This window comes from Chrysoperla carnea, chromosome 2, assembly GCF_905475395.1.
Source record: "Chrysoperla carnea chromosome 2, inChrCarn1.1, whole genome shotgun sequence".
NCBI lineage: Eukaryota > Metazoa > Arthropoda > Insecta > Neuroptera > Chrysopidae > Chrysoperla > Chrysoperla carnea.
The window spans coordinates 62,996,484-63,018,354 of NC_058338.1; the positions used below are offsets into that span (position 1 = coordinate 62,996,484).

Sequence of the window (21,871 nt, forward strand, 5' to 3'; positions counted from 1 at the left end):
ATGGCCTAGATTTCTGAAACAAGCAAAGTATACTGACATATTTGGTGCAACAAAACATTATATTTTGAATGAATTTAAGAAAGAAATAAAAAATAAATATAATAATTTTTATAAGAAACTATCACGTATTTTTTAATTTTATTTTTTATTTGTGTGTCGGAACACATATGTGTTTGACATAAAAATCATCCCTGAGATACGGAGAAACTAATCCTGGCGTATCGCCAGACATGGATAAATGTATTTAAAGTTTGTTTGTGCATTTATCTCACATAACATAGAGCGTATGCATCTCATGACAAAAATATAAGAAAAAATATACTATGAATCTACACCATTAACATAGGTTCTTTCATTGGTTTATTTTGTAAAATCAATTCAAGTACCTGTGGTACTTTAAACTTTAAAAAATTCAAACCATTTTAAATCGGTAGTTAAAGTTCCTTCTAATAACAGATCTAGCCAACTTCGTTATATTCTAATATCTTTTTTCATTCGGGAAAAGGAAAAAACTTAGAAAGGGACTTAAAAGGGAAACATTTAGGATTTTCGTTTACATCGCATTCTTAACTGCAAGCTATGTTTATATTTATAACATAGGTATTTATTCCAGGACTGTGTGGAAGATAGGGAGCTCATATTGGAGTAAAAATTCTATGGTGATTTGACAATCCCTATCCCTACTTCCAGTATTATCTAGAGCAAGGGAGGTGAAGGCTATAACGCGGCGGCCTTTACTATTAAGCCTAGCGAAGCAGGTGGGTATCTAGCTAGTTAATAAATAAAGTTATTAATCCCCACCATAGTCATACCATACTTTAATTATAGGTATTATCTTTGTACAGTCAAACAACAATAAGTATAATATAATCATCGACATCATAATAATATTAGCTAATATGTTCTAATTATAGAGATAATTATAAATAAATATATATTCAGAATTGAATCAAAGTAATTATTATCAATTAAATGAAGTAGATGGAACCGGTAATGTGTGGCGTACTAAATAGTGTTTAGTATTAAGTAACTAGTTTTATAAAATATACGTTCTATAGCGGTACTAGGAGGTACTGGAAGATGGGTAAGGTAATAACTACCTCCTTTCTGACTAAATATGTATAATTTAACATCATGTGAACTATATAAAGTATTAAATAAATGGTTGTAAGTTTTGACCAAAACTATTATTGTACAAGATGTATTAAATACTAAAAAATTAAAAAAAAAGAGAGTTTTAACTTCTTTTATAAAAGCTTTTATCCGATAGTACAAATCCAATCTTGGTTATACTTGGTTAGGCAGATACGATTAACATTCACCAAACAATTGAGCTTGCAGGTACATCGAAAATATCGTAGAGGCAGCCAAAATCGGAAGAAGAACTAACTCGTGATTTCTGCCACTTCTTAACTGTTGTAATGAGAAAATTGACCCAATTTGGACAGCTATTCTTTAAAAATCCCTCTGAATTGAAATTTATAGACGTCAAATTCCTTTAACTGTTGTTGAACTGTCCAGGCATTCGTAATTTTAAGGCGATTATTTATAATTATTGGTCTGAGTGTGTTCCATGAAAGGGTAGCCACAAAAATGTACCTAAACTTTTAGAGCCACTGAACTTAAATGCAGGATAATCTACAAAAGACGGCTTGTGGGGTTTGGTTAAGTACTGTAATATATTTCGAAATAAGGTACTCAGATCGAAATTTCCACATGAAATGTTAAGATACTTTTGTGTATCATAAATTACGAGGCAATAAAATTTCTAATAATTATTATAAATAATATAATATCGAAAATTTCTTTCATGGAAACTGTGCGTTGTTCAAATGTAATATCTGGATACAGAGGTAAATTTAAAGTACCTATCGATCCCTAATATTATATCTAGTTTCTTGCAGTTAAATAAAATAAAAATTATCGGACGCATCGACGTCTTCTATAGATACCTTGCATGTAGTAGCCTTAGACATCTACCAGTTTCGAAAATGAACTCTCTCTCCTTCTTAATTGCACTCAAGTAAATTTTAACACAATTGACTTTTCCAGCTATGTTGTACACAGAGCATTTAGATACGGGAGTCGCATGTTGCTTACTTCTAGTCGTAGCAAAATTACTTAACTTGCATCGCACACAATATTTTACATTTGCATTTATATGTTATATTATGGTCATTTCTTAGAACATCATGTAGCTGAGCGAGTTAAAGCATGGGTATTTAATCTGTTATTTTAGTTCGAATCCTGTAGTAGTCACAAATTTATTTTTTAAATTTATAACAATATGTAACTTAATAATCATATATATATTTTTATTTATTTCATTTTTGTTTTCTGAACGTTTCTTATTTTATTTCTTGATAATTTTGTTTTGCTTTAATTATGAATTGGTTAGGTTGAGTTTGTAGACTTTACAAACTTTGTAAAGTCTATGTACTTTACAAAGTTGTACTTTAGAGTTGGTTGGGTTCTGAATATTTTAGCCCTTGCGTTGAAAAATGGGACACTGTTACAGAAAACGGACATATTATCGTATACTATGTATGTAAAAGTTCAAGTTAGAATTTTAGATGCATATATTTATATATAAAAGATGTGTGATGCGGCCCGTATCATCCGCCGTCAGTTGATTTTGCCATGACTAGAAGTAAGTCACATGTTTTATTATTATCGTCATAGTTTAGTAACTTCCAGACTTTAAGCCTCAGTGACTTCCAGACTTTAAGCTCACTGTGTTACTTAGTGTCAAGTAATGTCCAAGCTAGAACGATGAAACCTACTTCTACTCATCCTGTAATATAATATAGTATATACAGATAGATATTTGTATGTGCGAGATTTGCATATTTAATTGAATTTAGTTAGGATCAAAGGCTGACATGTTAGTTAAACTTTTAGAGTACCTTCCTACCTATATACTTGCACACATACACATATACATATATAGGGTACAGAGTTTTAGAGTTTCAGAATGAGGGGACTATTTTAGGTTTTGTGAACGATTATCTAAAACGTCGTATATTAAATACTCTAGTAAGTATGCTAGGCTTGTACCATTACTACCTATGTATTGATGTATGTGTAAGGTTGGAGACACACTAGTATTTTAGAAGTTTTGGTCTTGGTTTATACGATACTTAAAAATTGCAACACTAATGTTTATCTTAGTGAAAGACTCTTGCAAAAGTCTTGCAATCTCAGAAGCTTCGAATTTATGGCAGTGCTTTTGAATATGATCTCGGTAATTTGTTTAATTTGAAGGCTAATATTTAGTATATATATTTAAAGAAATAAGTCAGCTGTTCAAAGATCACCAGCTATTTCTTAAAAAATCAAAAGTTAGCGAAAATTTGGCTTCGCCACAGTTAGGTATTAAGCTCATAATTTTATACTTTTCATATTTATTATACTTTTCGTATACGTATTTCACTTAGGGAATAGATAACGCTATGGTCAGGTTTGGCCAGTCGAGTCTTGAACACAACGGTATTGTAACCATCATATCCGAACAATTAAAAAGTCATACTTATGAATAATTTCTGAATAATGGGCCATTTTCGGATTTTAGACCGGCAAGAGTTTCAGTAAGTCAAAAACTACAATTAAATTAATTCAAAATCACCGGCTATGAATGTCGTTTTCCGTGTCCATGATCCTTTACCGGCATCTCTAAATTTCTTCGTAGAAATTAAGGTCGATTCGGATCTTATTGTTCTATTTTATGTTGCAAATAAATGTGTCTTCACCTTTAGACGTACACCCACACGGACAAACACATTTAGAAACGAGTAATATGGAAGAATATTTAAGTGTTGAAACTGTTATGTGTGTACGTGTTACTAAAACTAACAGAAAACTTTTCGATAAAGAGGAATTGAGAGAAACTTTATTTTACCTAAGCTTTTACAATATATACATACATATAATTGTATGTACGAGATTTTCAACAAATAGAAAAATATTTAGCCATTATGGGATATAAAAATTGTAACAAAAAATATATGTGTACCTATAGAAAGTTGATATTTGTTAATGAAAAATTTTTTGCTGAAAAACAGATTTCTATATCGGAAAAGGTAGATGGAAAATAATAATTGGTTTTCTTTTTTATTGTATAAGATGGTGACTCAATGTAGCGCCAAAAAATTTCTTTGGAGATAAATGTAATTGTTTGTCATATATCACTTACAGACTGGAACAGAGAATTGTGCGATTTTGATAAAGCTGTATAAATAAATTTATCAATTTTTCCAAAATAACTTTTCCTCATTTTAAACTATTTAAAAAAGTATTAAAAAAATTAACGTAAATTTAGTAAAAGTAATAATTTTGAACTTTACTAAGAAGACTTTTGTCTGGGTGTAGACGTTCTTGCAGACAAAACTTTCCCTTTGTATTTTCAGTTTTTTTTTTAAATTTTTCTTGCCCAAGTGAAAGGTAGATAGGTGTAGTATTGTATAATTTTATTGGCAGCGTATCTGGATTTTCAATAATAAGTGGTAAGTGTTTTAGTTGCAATTTGGAGAAAAATTTGACCATCTTTCCCTAAGAAAAAATTTTTAGCGTATTTTTGCTGGTTGCGAAATATTTTAAGTTAAAATTATAATAAGTTAATTTTGGCAACCTTAGAAACTCAACAAAAACTGTTCATAGTGGACAACTCAAAATTGTAGTTTTCAGAGTTTTGGGACACTTTATTTTCTCGATTGAAGGACAGAAAGTTTTTCCCTTTGTTGTAACCAAACTTCTTTAAAAATAATAAAAATGATTTTGATATTCACTAATTTTAAGCTTTCTCAGAAGCGAACTTGTTTAGTGTTGTTAAAATATCTTTAATAAATATTTAATTTGCTCTAAAGTGTCCCAAAAAATTTACTCTAGATTTATACGTATCCAAATATCTCAACGGCTGATAGCTAATAATGGGATAGATAAATCAGGGTATGTTGGACTGAATTCGCCAAAGGTGGGCAGTGTTTTCCAATTGAAACATGCCAGTATTTGTGGAGGGATTATAGCTATACTTTTAATCTGTAATTAGGAGTAGAAATTATGTATTTTAATGATAAAATTTTCTTATTTAAAGAAATAATTATAAAATGATATACCTATATCTTGTAATAATAATATAGAGATATTATTAGTCTACAGACGAGTAGGTAACGTAGATATCATAATAGAGAGATATAATAAGTAAAGTCTGAAATCAATAATATTAAGGCGATTAAATAAATATATTTCAACTGCTAATTGCCATTTTAATCATTTATATGTTTTTGATAACGTTGTTTGTACCTCTGTTCTATTTATAGAATATATTTTAAAATAAAATTGCTTTGAAATGATGATTTTGTGTTTACCAGCTTTTATTTTTCTATCAAAGATTATGTAGTTAAATTGAAAATTCTGTATGAAGGTTATTTGATTTATAAAGATTTAAAATAAAATTTGTATTTAGTTTTATAAGCTGTAGTGATATATTGAGTGATTCAATTCGAGTTTTCTGTTGTAAATTTGAATTTAGGTACACGCGTGGTTTATATTCTATTTGTTCAATTTTTGGGTGAGTAACACCAGCTTCCAAACTTATTTTGAAAATAAATTACTCGAATTACGGATTCATTTTGTTTTTTCAATTAATTCAATTAGAATTTTTGACCTAATGTGTCTTAAATTTCACGAGAATGTGGCGAGTTTTAGCTGTAATTATTTCATTTTCAACATTTTCAAGAAAGCTAGATCCAGGTACGTTTTCCGATTATAATACCAATTTTGAACCTCTTCTTCTTCCAATTGCTCTAACTCTCAATTTGCGTGAATTTTTAGACCAAACCGACCCTTTGGAAGATAAACTAACCTTTAATACTTTAAGACATCAAAAGACATTCTGCGAAAGGGTCAAGAAAATATTCTAGAAATAGCAAGAATGTGCGAAACCTAAAAAACTCACGAATATCTTCTATCTTCAGGAATTTAAATAAATACCATTTTTCAGTCATAATACATCAAGAAATTAAAAAATAAGAATAAGCTTTTAATAATAAGGTAGTTTTATAAAAAGTTATTTTAAATTACTGGGAACTTTTTTAGCGGAACTTACCGGTGAACTCCATGTTCTGGATACTTTTTGCTTTGAATGATTCGAACTTTTTGCATTCGTTGATTTTGCATTCGCTGCCGCTGTGATTTGTTGAGATTGTCTTTGTGTTTGTTCCATTATTTGATGTATTAAATCCAATTGTTGTTTTGTTAAGCCGTCATTATTGGGTGTATTACTTCCATTCTGCGAAAATAATTTCTATTAGATCATTTTGCTAACACGAGAAATTTGGAAAGTGTAAAAAAAAATCGCAAAATAGTAAACTATTTTTGCATTGTATATAATTTAATCATTATTAGTAAATTATTTTTAAATTGTGGAAGTGCTTAAAAATAAAACTTTTAAACATTATATAGAGATTTTAAACCTGAAACCTCTACACAGCTAGGAAAAGAGCTGATGATCTTCAAATGTGAATTATTATCATTACTTTGGTAGCTGCGACGCCACAGACAATTTTTTACACTTATTCGCAGAAAATTTCACATGAAAGCATGTTTTATGTCGAAAGTTAACAAACAGTACTATTTTGGAAAATCATACCTTGTTAGTAGGTTCACTAGCTAATAATTGTTGTAGTTGACTTTTTCCAGATTTCATACTGGTCGTGGTGGAAGCACCATTACCGCCAGCAGTATGATGGTTTCCAGCAGAATTATTTTTATTTCCCTTTCCATCGGTATTTTTTGCATCACCGCCTCCATTATTTGCACCATTACCATTTGGTGGTGGCGCATATTGTATACAAGTAGATGAAGCTGCACCATGCGGCGAAGCTGCATCTCCTGATGCAGCTCCTATAAAATTACAAAATAAGTTTATAGATCTGGGGTTAGAGTATATTTCAGTAACTTATTAAAGGTTGCTGTCAAAGAGTACTCTCAAACATGAGACTATTTTTAAAATTGAAAGCGGTAGACTATCCTGCTAGAAGTGTTTGCGAGTCGTCGATACACGTAAGTTTTTCGGGTAAAATAGCAAAAAAGTTTATGCCTAAAAATAACTACAAGTACTACTCAATGTAATATGAATATCTATTAACGTCCTAGTAGTAGTTTAGTACTATAGGAAGTACGCCTAAGGGTGAAATTAGATCAGTTTTTTTTAACTTATCTCCCTGCTTTGAAATTTGAAAATAGCCTTAAAATTGATTGCGCAATCTGGCCCTAGATAATTTTAATGATAAGCATAAACAATAAATTATCATAGGCAAATCGAAATTATTGCGAGATACTTTATGCAAGCGCTTAATTTAACATTGAAAAGAAAACGCCGACACTCCTCGAATACAAATTTGAAATTTTATTTACGAAAATTCATATTTTAATTTAGAACTCATATTACATTAAAATTTGAGGTTTCTTAGCATACTGAGATAAAGCAAAATGTATTTTACCTTGAGCTGGTGATAATGTTGATGTACTGACAGAAGCATTGCCGCTAATAAGTGCAGCTGCTCCCGTCGGCGCTGAAGACAATGAACTATGATGGTTTTCTGTGTGTCTACGCAAGGATCGAGCGTCACAGTATGATTTTCCACAACCTTCTGCCTTACATTCGTAGGGTTTTTTATTTCGATGTGTTAGCATATGACCATTTAAATGATCTTGTCTTTTGAATGCTTTGCCGCACATTGAGCACACATATTTTCGTTCATCACTATGCGTTAATTTATGTTTTGCTAATGCTGATGCATTGCCAAATACTTTCGAGCAGACCTATACATAAAAATTTTTTTATATAAGAGCTGTTTATATTATAAGAAAGAATAGATGAAAGGATAACCTGTAAGGGACTTTAAGAAGATAGGATTCAGCAACTGGAGGAGGAAGGCTCAGAGCCGCATCGAGTAAAAGAAGAATATTTGGAAGGCCATAATTCTTCACGAGCCATTATTTTCTCCAAATAAAGGGTATCTCAAATAATTTTTAGACCGATATTTATGAAATACAATTTGAAATTACATGGAAAAATTTTAAACTTGCTATTTAGCCCCTTCCTGACTCTTCTGTCTCAGAACTTCATTCAGATTTTATATTCAGATATTACAAAAGAATCGAATCAAAAATAGTTTAAGAGGTCTTCTACCAAAACGTAATTTTATAAGTAAAAACAATTAAAATAATTATTCTGTGACCTACTTGACACTGTTGTGGTCCTTGTCGATTTGGTGATGCAGCTTTTGGACGAGCACGCTTCACTGTTAATTTTGTTACCTCATTCGTTGTGATGTTAACAGTTTTCCTGGCTTCCTCAGTTGCACAAGCTGAAACAAGAAAGAAAGAGTTAATATAGCTAATTTTTTTCAATATAACTAAGCGAACTTGTATTTGTAACAATAAAAATAGTACGCCCAAGATTGTACATATTATAGGTAATATTCATTTAAATGTGATAAATTTGATCTTTTTTTTAAGCTTTTATTATCATCATTTTCATATTATTGGTGCAGTTTATTCGATATTTAAGTTGAAAGCCAAAAAATAATAGACCTAAATATATTAGGAAAAGTTAGTAAACTGTATATAAGAATAATATAGGCATTGTCTTAAATATGTGCAATAAAATTTGATAATTTTCCTTATATATTTATAATATTGTACAGTGGCTAAAATTATTATTAGCATTAAATTATTGTGGCTCCAAAATATTTAAATAGACATGAAAGAATTGATAATTAATTGTCAAAACATTGTAGTGGTGGAAAATATAGGAAATTTACAGCTGATTTCATTAAATTACTCAAAAAATTCACTATGAATGCTACTTGAAACGGTTTCCGTAAATCAATACAATTAGAACATCCGAGGCTACATAAACATAGTGCTGACTTTTTAATCTCTTGTTACAGGTAGTTTGTACATAGAAATGGTAGTAACGCACTAAAAGATTCGAGAATTTAAATTCTACATGAATTCTAAGCATAAAACTAAGAAAAATGTACGTATACTATACAAATAAAGTGCCTCGAGCAACATTACCACGGAAGATACTCGGAAGATATTTGAGATTCGTTGGACATTCGACTGTCTTTAGTAGGTCCAAGGAGTAGTTTATTTCTGAAACCCTAGCTAATGGGCCATTTCAACAATTATCTATTAAGTAAGTATTTGTGGTAAATGTGTGTTCAAACGATTTTTAAATTCCATAACAATTAATTATTTAGACAAATTGATAATTTATCTTTTAGTTTTAACTAATTTTTCGATTATATGTATTTATCATTCAATGTAAAAATATTTAGTCAAAGCTCAATAAGCATTCCTTGAAATTAATTGATGAATGTATATTAATTTCTCTTTTACTACCCACAGGCAGAAACCTTACGTAGCCCTGACAATACTGGTATCTAGTTATTAATAGGCGCAGTACTTCTCCCTGATAAAAAATTTATTGGAGATCTTGTTTGACACATTTGCATATTTTTTAAACAATTTCTTTTACGGGCAACAGGGCTTGCTGTAGCCACAGGAACTTTTTTTTAAATCTTAGTTTAAAATTAATGTAAGTATCTGCAAAAGCATGGAAGAACATGAAATTTCAATATAAGTAAAATTTACAAAATTTACAAAAAATCCCGAGTAATTTTTCGGGTAGGAAACTTTAAACCCGCACTTGAGACGTATCTAAGAACACTCTCGGTTAAATTACGTTTTTCCTAAGAGCATTCTCCAACTGAACCAATTTTGAAGATTAAACTCATACTTAAAACATCGCTAAGAACACTTCCCAATAAATTACTTTTCAAACGAAACTGAATAAAATCCAAATAGGTTCATCCGTTTAGACACTTCGATGTCCCAGACAGACACACACACATAGCGGTCACACTTATAGCTCCCCTTTATTTGGTTCGGGGGTTAAAATGTGGTCAAAACTGATTCAGAGAAGTTCAATGATATTTTGGTTAAAATGTCATCATTGATTGATTTTGCAATAATAACTTCGTTCAAGGTACTAAAAAGCGGCAACATATATTTATTATCTGATATTGTATTGTTTTGGCATTTCTTCTAGAATATACAAATTGAAGCCACTGTATGATATAAAAGAATATATTAAAATATCAATAAAGACAATATTTGCCATAGAAGATATTTATTCAAACATAAGAGTTTCCGTCATTTGCAGTTAGAGTCAACAGTACTATAACAGTATAGTACTTACTTACTATCCATAGTAGTCATAGGTACTATACTATCCAATAACGATATAAGCAAGTCGTTATATGTGAGTCAGTTTAGTGGAAAACACTAGTACTATACTACACTATATATTGGTATATGCCATCATTGTTTGGCATTATTCCAAATAAATATCCCCTAAGAGGCTGTTATCAAAATTCGAATGAAAGTTTCTTTAGTACAAATAATAATACCATTGACGCCATTATTGTTATTTTGTTAGAAAATGGGTATTTTGTTTATGATTTACATTGTTCAAAGATAATACCTAGTTTGACTATATCTAGTTATTTTTCATTCGATACGATGACTATATTATTGTGTACGAGAAACTAAAATTAAAACAATCTGTTCATTGTATGTTTTATTTTCTCAATAATCTATTTGTTGCGACAAATTTTTAAATTGAGAACAAACTCTAATCCATAAAAAGTTACAACTTCTAGTCGAATAGAAAGCTAAATCTGAGCATATATTTTAGAATTAATGATGTTAAATATAAATTTCACAGACAACTCGAGACTCCATTTTAATAAAATTAAAGATGAACGTTCATACGAAAAACATATAAAAATTACAAACAAATCAAATACATACAAAGCAAATACATTCAAATCCACTATGTGAATACGTAATCAACAAGTCTCAAAATGTATAAGAATACTCACAATAAATAAAGTCGCATCAAACAACTGTCTTATAAATAGATTGATTGATGAATTCGTTTGTCCATCCCGCATAAAGTGACAAAACAAACAATATATTCTGGCTTTGTTAAATGAGTTAAATGAGTTATCATATAAATAAAATTATGGATTCTAAACCGACAAAGAAAAACCGACTTCCAAATAAAAACTTTTCCAAAACAAATTTATATACACTAAAAAGTAAAGCAATGATAATATAATGTAGTTAAAATTATTGTTATTTTTGGGGTCGATGTCAGCCAAGGAAACAACTCTGACAGAACAGTTTGCTACATTAGATTGGCTGACACCGTCTCCAAAAATAACAATAATTTAAACTACGATATATTATCGTTATTTTTTTACTTTTTAGTGCATATTATTTTCGTTTTGTTGTCAAAGTTTTTTTGTTGTTGTGATTTTTAGTGAATCTGAAGTACACTAAATAATTTGTCACTAAAAAAAGAATCATCGAAATCGATTGGCGTGATATTGAGTTATTCGTACTCTTGCCGTGCATACTCTTGCCGTGCAAATTTAAGCTTTTATGATTTTCTCATGGATGCCGTTTTCAGAACTGGATCATAATGAAATGGGACCACACGAGAAGCACCAGTTTTCAAATAGATAAAGAATCATCAAAATCGGTTCTCCCAGTCAAAAGTTCTGAGGTAACACACTTAATTTAAAAATATAAATACAGGCAAATTGATAACATCCTCCTTCTTTGTTTGAAGTCAGTTAAAAAGTGAATTCATCTTGTTTGATTGAGTTGGTTTATAATGTTGAACTTACATAGGAAAACCAGCAAATTTTTTTAATTATCACAATAATTATGCCAAAGCCTATCCTTGTGAAAGTCTAACTAGGGGCAAACTTTATTAAATATTCACAGGATTTTAAAGCAAGTATAGAAAATTTTTTCGTTTGACGGTCATTGTAATTCAAAATTTTTTTTGAAATATAACTGTTAATTCGTTAAAAATCACATTGTAGAAAACATAAATAGGTCACATGAGTTAAATTTCACAATCTAATAGTGTTTAAAAAAAATGTTATTTTTTTCATAAATTTCATCTACTTCTGCCTAAAAAGTAAAACGTATAAAAAAAGCACAAAGTTTTTAATAATGGTAGCAACAACATTTCCCCATTCTAAAACGGAAATTAACAACGTTTCAATGATTTTTCAATTTTAATGTACAAAACGCGTGTCTTTGTACTTAATGTAGTATATGCTGCAGTGTTTTTAATTAGTTAACAAAAAAAAAAAAAAAAAATCATAAACATATAAAAAAAATTAAATATAGGTTTTCTAACAAGCAGTCAACATATTAAAGGTATTGTTCAAATCTATTAAGCATACTTAGAAATTTTAAACCTTTAACATTTTAAATTTGTAGACAGTGACACAAAATTTCAAAGTACTCGTAGGTAACTTATACCGAAAAACTAACAAAAAATTACGAGATTAAAGAATTATTATCTGGCGTTATTTTTTGTTTTTTGCTACAGTCAAATTTTTTTCTCTCTGTTATTTTCGAGTATCATTTTTTTGTAAATTTGTTTTTGCCTTTGTGTTTTTGCGGTCCATTTTCAACTATTTCGACACTTACAAGAGTCTCGAAAGTTTTTTTTACCCATCCATGTTATAGACATGCATATCTTGGTTTTCTTCAAAATTGGGGGAGCAAAATTTGTGGTAAACAAAATTTCCGATTAGTTAGGAGCGATTACGTTATCAAAAAATATGTGCCATATAACTTTGCATCCGTTATGATTTTAAGAAAATAATTGACATTTACAAAATCTAAAAAAACCTCTTACAAAAGCGAATTTTTCCTTGTAGCTCTCTGAACTGAACTGATGGCTAAGAACATTCTCCCTTTAATTCACTGTGAAACAAAACTAAAAAATTAAAATCAGACCATCCATTTAGATGCTACGATGCCACAGGCAGATACACACATAGCGGTCAAACTCATAATCACCTTCTTTTGGTTCGAGGGTTAAAAATGTGTATATTAAATATTCCTTATCTGGTATAACAGGACTTACAAGGATGTTTGGATCGATTCCCAAGATTGAGATAATTTTCGCTTTTTGTTATAAACTTGATTGAAAGTGTAATAACAATTCAATTAATCATCATTAAAACTATCTTGAGTGATAAGTTTTAAGATAATAAATTATATTTTCCGGAAGATGAGAACACCAAATCTTTCATTACTCAACTCTTTAAAAGTTTGTGAACATAATTTTAAAACTAATTATAAATTTCCACTTTATTAAAATAATAAACGTGAATCGTTTTTGTTATGGTACATATGATTCCATCACAAATTCTATAGACAAATAAAATTATAATCTTTAAATATGTAAATGGTTTTATGGACCATAGAGTATTGTGTCACCAAAAATAATAACTCTGTTCTTACAATTTACAGGGTGACAAAGTACGAATACTATTCAATATTTTATTTAATTATGTAATTTGTGATTTTTAAATTTATGCTTAAAACCTGTCACCTATTTTTAAATGACTCAAGATTGAAAAACTATGAGCTTACAAAACAAGAACGCTTATTGGTGGTTATAAGGAAAAACTCGATTAGAAACTGATGTTTAGATTCAAAAGGAGGATAAAACAAAGCTTCGGAAAAACTGAGTTAATGTAAGAAGATGTTTCAAGTTTGTTTAATCCAAAAAATTCATAGCTAAAGAATTAAAGTTGTACGGTCCAACATAAAATAAACCAACTATATACAATATTTTTGTGCAATTTTAAACCAGCTGAATAAGAAATAAAAAAAATATTCCAGAAAATTATAATTAAGTTTAAGGTCACTTACGATTAGAACACATGGACGATAACGGAAGGTTAAGAAGATTCAAGAAAAATAAGAGTAAAATATTTAATATTCATTAAATTTCAAAGATTTTGATTAGATGTATGTTTCGCTGAATTTATGCAAAACTGCCGATTAGCAATTCGATTTAAATCACATGGTGTAATTTTTAAATTGAATTTGAACGAACGTAGATATCTATGTTTATGGTATGTTTGGCCCATCAAATAATTGTACACTTCCAGAATCGTTCTTTATTACATTCTGCACAGGAGCTTTCATTTTAACCTTACCTCGAAAATGAGTAATTTTGATATTCAGATACTTCATAACTTTTTGTTTGTATATAAGTTTTTTGACGCAGTTTGCGGTAGGAGTTTTAGAAGTCACATAAGGAAAATGTATTATGATTTTTATTAAAAAACTATAAAATTATAGACTAATCGAATTAAAGAGGCTTCAAAATATACAGTGAGTCGCATTTAAGATGAAGACACCTCCATATTTTCGGTATTTATAGGAATATCGATTTGAATGTTTGGCCAGTCACACAGGATGATGGGTCACATTTTTGAAGATACCTTAACTCAGCCTACTAAAAATTGACAAATAGGGCCTTAAGAAAAAATTGTAAACAAAAAAATTGATAAGAATATTTTTTATACTCATAGACACATTTTTATGACAAAACTTATATTTTTAATTATTTTAATCTTCCAAATTATTTTATATAAATTATTTTAGGTAAGTTTATTTTTTAATTCCTCAGTATAAGAAATGAATTGTAATGGGTTTGATTTTCATCATATCTGTACCTTTCATGGTCAGGACAAGGTATTAACACCAATTGGGAGATGAAGTTTATGTGTGTGTATGTGTGTCAAAAATGTGCTAACAAAAAATGATATCGATTTTATAACTAGTGTGTTATTTGGATCACATGACACCATTAAATTGTCAATTTGTCAAGTTTTTTTCACACTAGTTATTAAATTAATAAATAAACTTGTAATATTTTTGAGTAAAATATTGAAAAAATTAAAAATACGGTTTTGCCATGAAAATCGGTAAATAGGTATACACAAATGTTGTTAGCAACTTTTCTTAGTACCTACGCCATCACCCTACCCTGTGTGACTGTGCAAACATTCAAACCGGTATTCCACTAACTAACGAAAATATGGAGGTGTCTTCATTTTAAATGCGACACACTGTATGTGTAAATAAAGGTGTATGCGTACGGCACTTCTTTTTTGACGGGGTACCTCGATTGCAAGCACACCCTGTAGATATATTCCTTCTATCTATAGATGATAGTTTAAAATTTACATAATAAGTATTCCTTTTATTCACATTATAAGTAACATTGATTTACCACACACATATATATCTGTTAATGCACTTAAGTGTTTACTTATGTGCCATTATAACTTGAGTGGTTACTTTAGTTTCTGTTCGTTTGTATTATATAATGTTGAGTTGAAATACGACAAATGTACATATATTATGAGATGCATTTCTATTCATATGTATACACCCAGAGTGTTATATGTGTGAATATATCTATTTATCATGTATCTGTGAGGAAAAGCTTTTGCAAATGTTGAGCTAGGCTTTTGTTATAACCAACTAACACATAATACTAAATAGGAGTACGTAAGCGTGCAGGGAGGGATACAGACTGATGATGGATTCATTTCTACAGAAATATTTATATTCTACTTTAACATAACAATAAAATTTCTTTCTATACTGTTTAAAGAAATTGACCCAGAAAAATATAAGAAATTAGGGAAGCCGAGAGACTTAGTACTTATAGTTACGTCTTATTGGGAAAATCACTAATGACATCAATTAGTCAATATGGCAATATTCAGTTTATGACATGACTGGACTTTTACTAGCTTCATACGTTTGATAGTATGTTATTTTGTCAGTATGTAACGGAAACTTTGAACATTATTTTGACACGTTTCAAAACGTCGGATTAACTCGAAATTTACCATACTTGACATTACCGATGAAAATAAAATAATTTTATAAGTTTATTGGAATATCCTGATCAGGATTTTCAGGATTAACAATTTCCATATCTGAAAATAAACACATTTATTTGCGCTCCCACCACATTTTACTGAATTTTTGATAAATAAATAATAGTCTAAAACACTAAAAAAAACAAAATAAATAGTTAAAAAAACAAAAAAGCACGATTTTGTAACTAACTTAACTAAAAGGTAAAAAGTAATTTTGTTAAATTCAAAAAAATCATTTTATTGTAAAAAAGCGTGGAATGCTTTTTAAGATATTTTATAGTGATTTTACTTTTTACCAAAATCTGCCAATAAAATAGTTACAATAATTGAAATTTAGCATCCCGCGCTTTTTTTAACGATAAAATGATTTTTTTGAATTAAAAAAAAATTTTTTTTTCCTTTTCGTGCCGATAGTCACAAAATAATTTTTTTTTAGTTTTTTAAGTTGCAAATTGCTAGTTTATTGTCGGCCGAAACCCAGTTTAAGCCGGGTATCGCAGTTAAGTTGAATGCCGCCGATTGTTGTATGACGAAATGATTTTCGAATTAGAAGTTTTATAGGTTTAAACTTGATTCCTGTTAACCGTGATCAGAACATTTCCATTTTTATACTGCTTAAATACCCACGATTTGCATTCCGAATTGTGGAGTGCCACTCTTTGTAAGGACTTTTGATATAAATTTTTAGAAACATTTGCCCTTAAAATTGTGTCAACACCAAAATTCCAGAAAACTTTCTACTCTCAGTTTTAAACTGAAATTCAGGCGATAATATCATGATACACAATGGTCCCTTATTAATAGAATAGGGTTACTACATAGGCTAGATGACTAAATTTCGTGTCAAAACTATTGTACAACGAACAACAATTGTAAATCGTCTACACCTGATATTTCCACACTGCTCACGAAACGACAAAACAACCTGGACTCAGTCATGTGCGCTTGGGTACAATCACATATCCTCGTATTTGACCTAGCTAATTTTTTTTTGCTCCAAATATTTTACTGGGCTTATGGGAGAACTAGAGAGCTTATGGGAGATCTATGTACTAGAAAGCCAATATGTGTCTATTATATATAAGACTGCAGCTATCGCGGCCTAATAGATACTTTAATATATCTGCATCAATTTTTTGAATTTAAGTGTACCTGTATACAGTGGTCGTTTTTGTTTAAGTACCATAGACAGTAATAATTTGTCTCTCGCATGCTGAATATCCTAAATGCATCATCGTAAGATTAAATAAATTAATTGCAAGGTTTAAATTTATTGCTTACAGCGTCTATAATGCATTCGTTTTAAGTTTGAAATGAAACTTATTTAATTATTTAATGTTCCGAAAATGTTCACAGGTTTACATGACTACGTTAGAACCTCAAGAAATATATTTACAATATATCTTTGTTCAGAATATTACAGTAGAAAATATTTGAGTAAAAAAATTTCGCGAAACAATTTACATACTTAATCAAATACCTTGGAAAATGCTTGCAAGAACCTTAACTATTTATTGGATTAATTTTTATTAGAAAGCTTGAGAAGGTTCTAGATTGGTCTATCTCATAAAAATGAGCTAGAATATGGCAGAAGGTTATGTATTTTCGAAGACAATTCCGATTATAGATATTTCCAACTCTAGATATTCGAGTCCCGTCTAGTTCCATATAATATCAAATATCCATTATCCTGTATATTAACTCCTTTCATGAAAATCGTTATACAGCTTTTTTAAATTTCTTTATACTAATTGATTGGCCAATTGAAGCTGTTTTATCTAACAATATAGCCCTACAAAAAGGAATATAAGAGCAATATTGAATTTTATAATCTTAAAACACAGTTGTTTTTTCTCCACTATAAAAGATAGGTAGTTAGAAATTTGCAGGTAGTTTTAAATAGTGGTGTTGTGAAAATTTTCGAAATTCCAGAAATCAAAACAAATTGGGTGCAAGCATGGACAATCAATAAGAAATGAAAGCACTGACATTGAGCTTTAGTGCGACATCGTCAGTTCCATTATATGAAATCAGATAGGGAATAAATATCAATAAATGAGCCAATGTATCACTTTTCTACACTAAATAGGTACACCTAATATATTATTCAACAAACTTAAAATTACTTTTAACAAATTCACAAAATGGTTGAATGAATTAAATAACGTTGAAAAGCCAAAATTTAAATATTATACACCACAGCTTTATAATTAAATTATCAAACACATACCGGTTAACAGTTTATAGGATAATAGAACAGTTTGAGAGCTCACTAAAGGGTGTTATATTAAGAGTGTCCCAAGTCTAAATTAAATTGGTTATATTATGAGATTTCTTCGAAAATTTTTTTTAATTAAAGATACAAAAATATTTCTGGAGGCAGGAAATTAATTTTGATTCAAGAACATTTCTTCCTGAAAGAAAACCATTTTGTTATGTTTGAAATAGTATTCAATGCTATTTTATTGCACATACAAAATAATCCAAAAGGCAAAAGTAAAATAGAAGGGGGTTTGATATCATGGGTAGCAATGTTTGTATTTACTTTTAAGGACATGTGATAAGAGCTGTAACGTTTGCTTGTTAACGATAAAGACATGTGACGTTTGCTTGTTAAGACATCATGTAACGTTCGATTATTTTAGAAGGCTGTGCTTTTTGCGGACGACACGTCTATCATGATGAGACCATCCGATTCGACGAATATCAAGATGGAAATCACACATGTCTTGAAATCTTTATTCCAATGGTTTCATGATAATGGTTTAAAATAACACTTAGCTAAAACCAAGGCAATGCCCTTTAAATTTGACACATTAAATAACATCTACATTGGTAGTAAAGAATTCCATTTAACTACCCTAGATAATCCAGTTCAATTTTTAAGAATCTATCTTGATTCTAAGCTGAATTGGAAGCATCATGTGGAGTCAACCTGCAACAAGCGCAGCTCCTCAGGCTTTCTTTTACGCTAATTACGAGAAAACGTGCTATTAAAAGTTTAACTTGTGGCATATCATGCTTACATTTATTTTTCAATCCCATTTAAGGTACGGAATTATATTTTGGGAAAATTCCACTTAAAGCTAAAAAGCATTTACAAACAAAAACGATTCATTCGAAACATACTGAGTTTGAAATACAAAAACTCTGCAGAGAACATTATAGTGAACTACACATTATCACCTATTTTCCCAACAAGAGAGAAAGCATGACCATGACACACGCTTCAAATCCAACCTGATAATGCCCGAGACACGTTTGGCCTTGATATCAAACAGTATGACGCATATGTGTCTAAAAATTAATAATAAAATCCAGAGTGACATAAGAATGCGACACTTAGATAGTTTTCAGAGAGAATTTAAAAGACTTTCTATGGAGAAAATAGTTTATTCCACTGAGGATTTTTTAATAAGTTAAAATTATTAATTATATATATTTTTATTTCTATTATTTTATTAATTTGGCAATTTTAATGACATGTTTTATAGCACTTTGCATGCTTTATGGAACAAATAAATATTATTATTATTATCTCGTATTCCATTCGTTTAAATTTCGGATACTACTAATGGAATACCGTTTATATATATACCTTTATATTTGTGTTGATTATATAGTAGAGCTGAGCTATAGTTGGTTTATAGATAAAATGGTTATTAATTATACATTTATTTTAGAAAGATATATATTTTCAATATTTTATAGTGAAAATTACTATGTAGTTTTAATAATATGTTTTATTATTTTACTTTGCTACTCCGTAGCTAATACAGCTTGATAAATAAATGAAAAATATTTAAAAAAAATCTCATTAAAGCTCTGTCTATAATATTATAGTAAATGATACAGTTATTGTTCGTGCTGAATGCATACCTTGTGATTTTTTCATAACTGATTATTTTTATGCGAAATCTGACCATAAATTCAGAAACTAAACGTATCATTTCGTATCAATAATCATATTATTACCTGGCGATCCTGGCAATCTGATATTTATTATAATCGTGAAGGTTTGTAAGAATGTATGGATGTTTGTTACTCTGTCACATAAAAACTACGAAATAGATTTGAATGAAATTTGGCATACAGATAGTTCATAGCCTGAATTAACACATAGAGTTAACTTTTTATCGCAAAAGTATACCGTGGGACCTTTGTTGCTGACCTTTTTTGATACTTTATAATCCTTAACAGCTACAACAATTATTCCACGAAAGCTTCAAATTATTTCACCTATGGAATTACGTTATCAGCGAGTATCATGGGCAAAATTGTATTTTCAAAAGCATGAAGGTTCCGCACCAAAAAATTAAAATCCATAAAATATTAAACAAAAGCTAGGATATGTGAGGTCAAGGAAAGTGAGGATTATAACACGGTATTCTTTGTTTTTAGAGTTGAAATTTCCCTGCAAAACGGGCGGGTTTTTGAGACACGCCGAGTGAAACTTAAGTAAGATTAAAGAAGAAAAGTTCCGTGTCCTTAAGATTAAAGAAATGTTTTTATTATCAGTAGTCGTTCGTGCTTGTATATGTTTCATAATTATATATATCACATAATTAAAATTATTGGCAAATAGATATTAAAGACTCTTAATTTATTAAAGATTAATTTATTTTTATTTTTCAAAAAGTTTTTATTTATTTTTACCACTTAAGGTTTTTTTTTTAACAATTTATCCCAAACGGAGATAGGGGGTGCCTTTATAAAGTTCTTTCACAGTTTGAAAAAAACGTAGATCCAGGGCTATAATCATTAAGCCACTTGCAATCCTTTTGTCAATAGTTTTCTGTTTCCAGATTCACAAAGAATTCTTTCAGTTTTTTGGGGGAAGTATTAATTATTTTATACTGATCAAAATTGATATATAATTCCACGGTTCATTCATATAAAATTTATCATTAAAATAATAATGTTTTATTGAAATCCAAGTTCCTTTTGGAAAAAAAATAATGATAAAATATTGAAAATTAACAGTATTTTTTACCTAAAGCTATTTATATTCATCAAAGCTTCAACATTGAGATACATCGATTTAAAAAAAAGCAAATTGAAAAACTTTTTTGATGAAATTTTATTTAGATTTTGTCTAAATGAATAAAATTCGTCGATCGATAAATTTAGTACCAACGTTTCAACAATCCTTTAGAAATAAATATAATTTTATTAATAGAGTAACTATATATATTTTTTTAAATTTTAATCTCACGTCTCAATAAGTTTAAAATAATTTAAATGAAAATATTTACTACGCAAGTACCAAAAATGCGAAAAATTTTTTGAAAACTATTTGAGTTTTCAATTTCGATTAAAATATATTCTGAAAAGTTGTTGTTGTTTTTAATTTTTTTTTTTTTTTTTCATTACAATCTGATTTTATTAAAAACAATGCGCTTTTGACATTTTGAAAGTATATTAAATTTGAAACAATTCAAGCCAACCCACAGCTCCGTATGTCTAATTGTTTTTGAGATATAATATGCTTGAAAAATTTACATGGTTTTAAGTAATGTTAAAATTTTGAGTTTAGCTTATGTTGAACCGTTCGAGATAAAACATAGCTTTATGTGTAAAAAATGTTCCTTATAAAAAAAAATAAACAATTTTTTTTTAAAAATTTTTCGTAAACATTATTGTTTTCTCGTGAGGGGGCAAATTAGGGCAAAGTTTGGTGTCCATGTTCTTCAAAAATATAAAAGATAGGGTGATGGAAATTTGTGGGTAGCTGCAACTAGAGAGCCTTGTATAAAAATTAAAAAAAAAAAACAAAAAAAGAACAATTTTTTTTTTAAATACTTCGAATAATTTTCCAAATTTTCTAAAACTAGTACCAAGAGCATGTAAAGCTGCTTTTTGCTTTGTTTTTTGGATCCCCTCAGGGGAGTGTGAAACTACGTTTTACAAACAAAGAAATGTTGTGCTATATGCGTTATACGTGGAAATATTTTTAGTAAGAGGTCCAATTAACATACCAAAAAAATAGCTTTACATCGCGTTTTGTGATTTTA

The 21,871-nt window shown here is 29.3% G+C and overlaps 1 protein-coding gene across 1 annotated transcript in view; it reads right to left on the bottom strand.

Annotated features, from left to right (window-relative positions):
- The window catches only part of LOC123292830, a 218,122-nt gene that overhangs the window by 19,229 nt on the left and 177,022 nt on the right, over nt 1-21,871 (bottom strand). Inside the window, exons 4-7 of the mRNA XM_044873544.1 lie at nt 8,245-8,351; nt 7,500-7,821; nt 6,647-6,900; nt 6,104-6,286 (exon numbers count right to left, since the gene is read on the bottom strand). Coding sequence (XP_044729479.1) covers nt 6,104-6,286; nt 6,647-6,900; nt 7,500-7,821; nt 8,245-8,351 — 866 coding nt within the window. The remainder of the gene's footprint in view (nt 1-6,103; nt 6,287-6,646; nt 6,901-7,499; nt 7,822-8,244; nt 8,352-21,871) is intronic.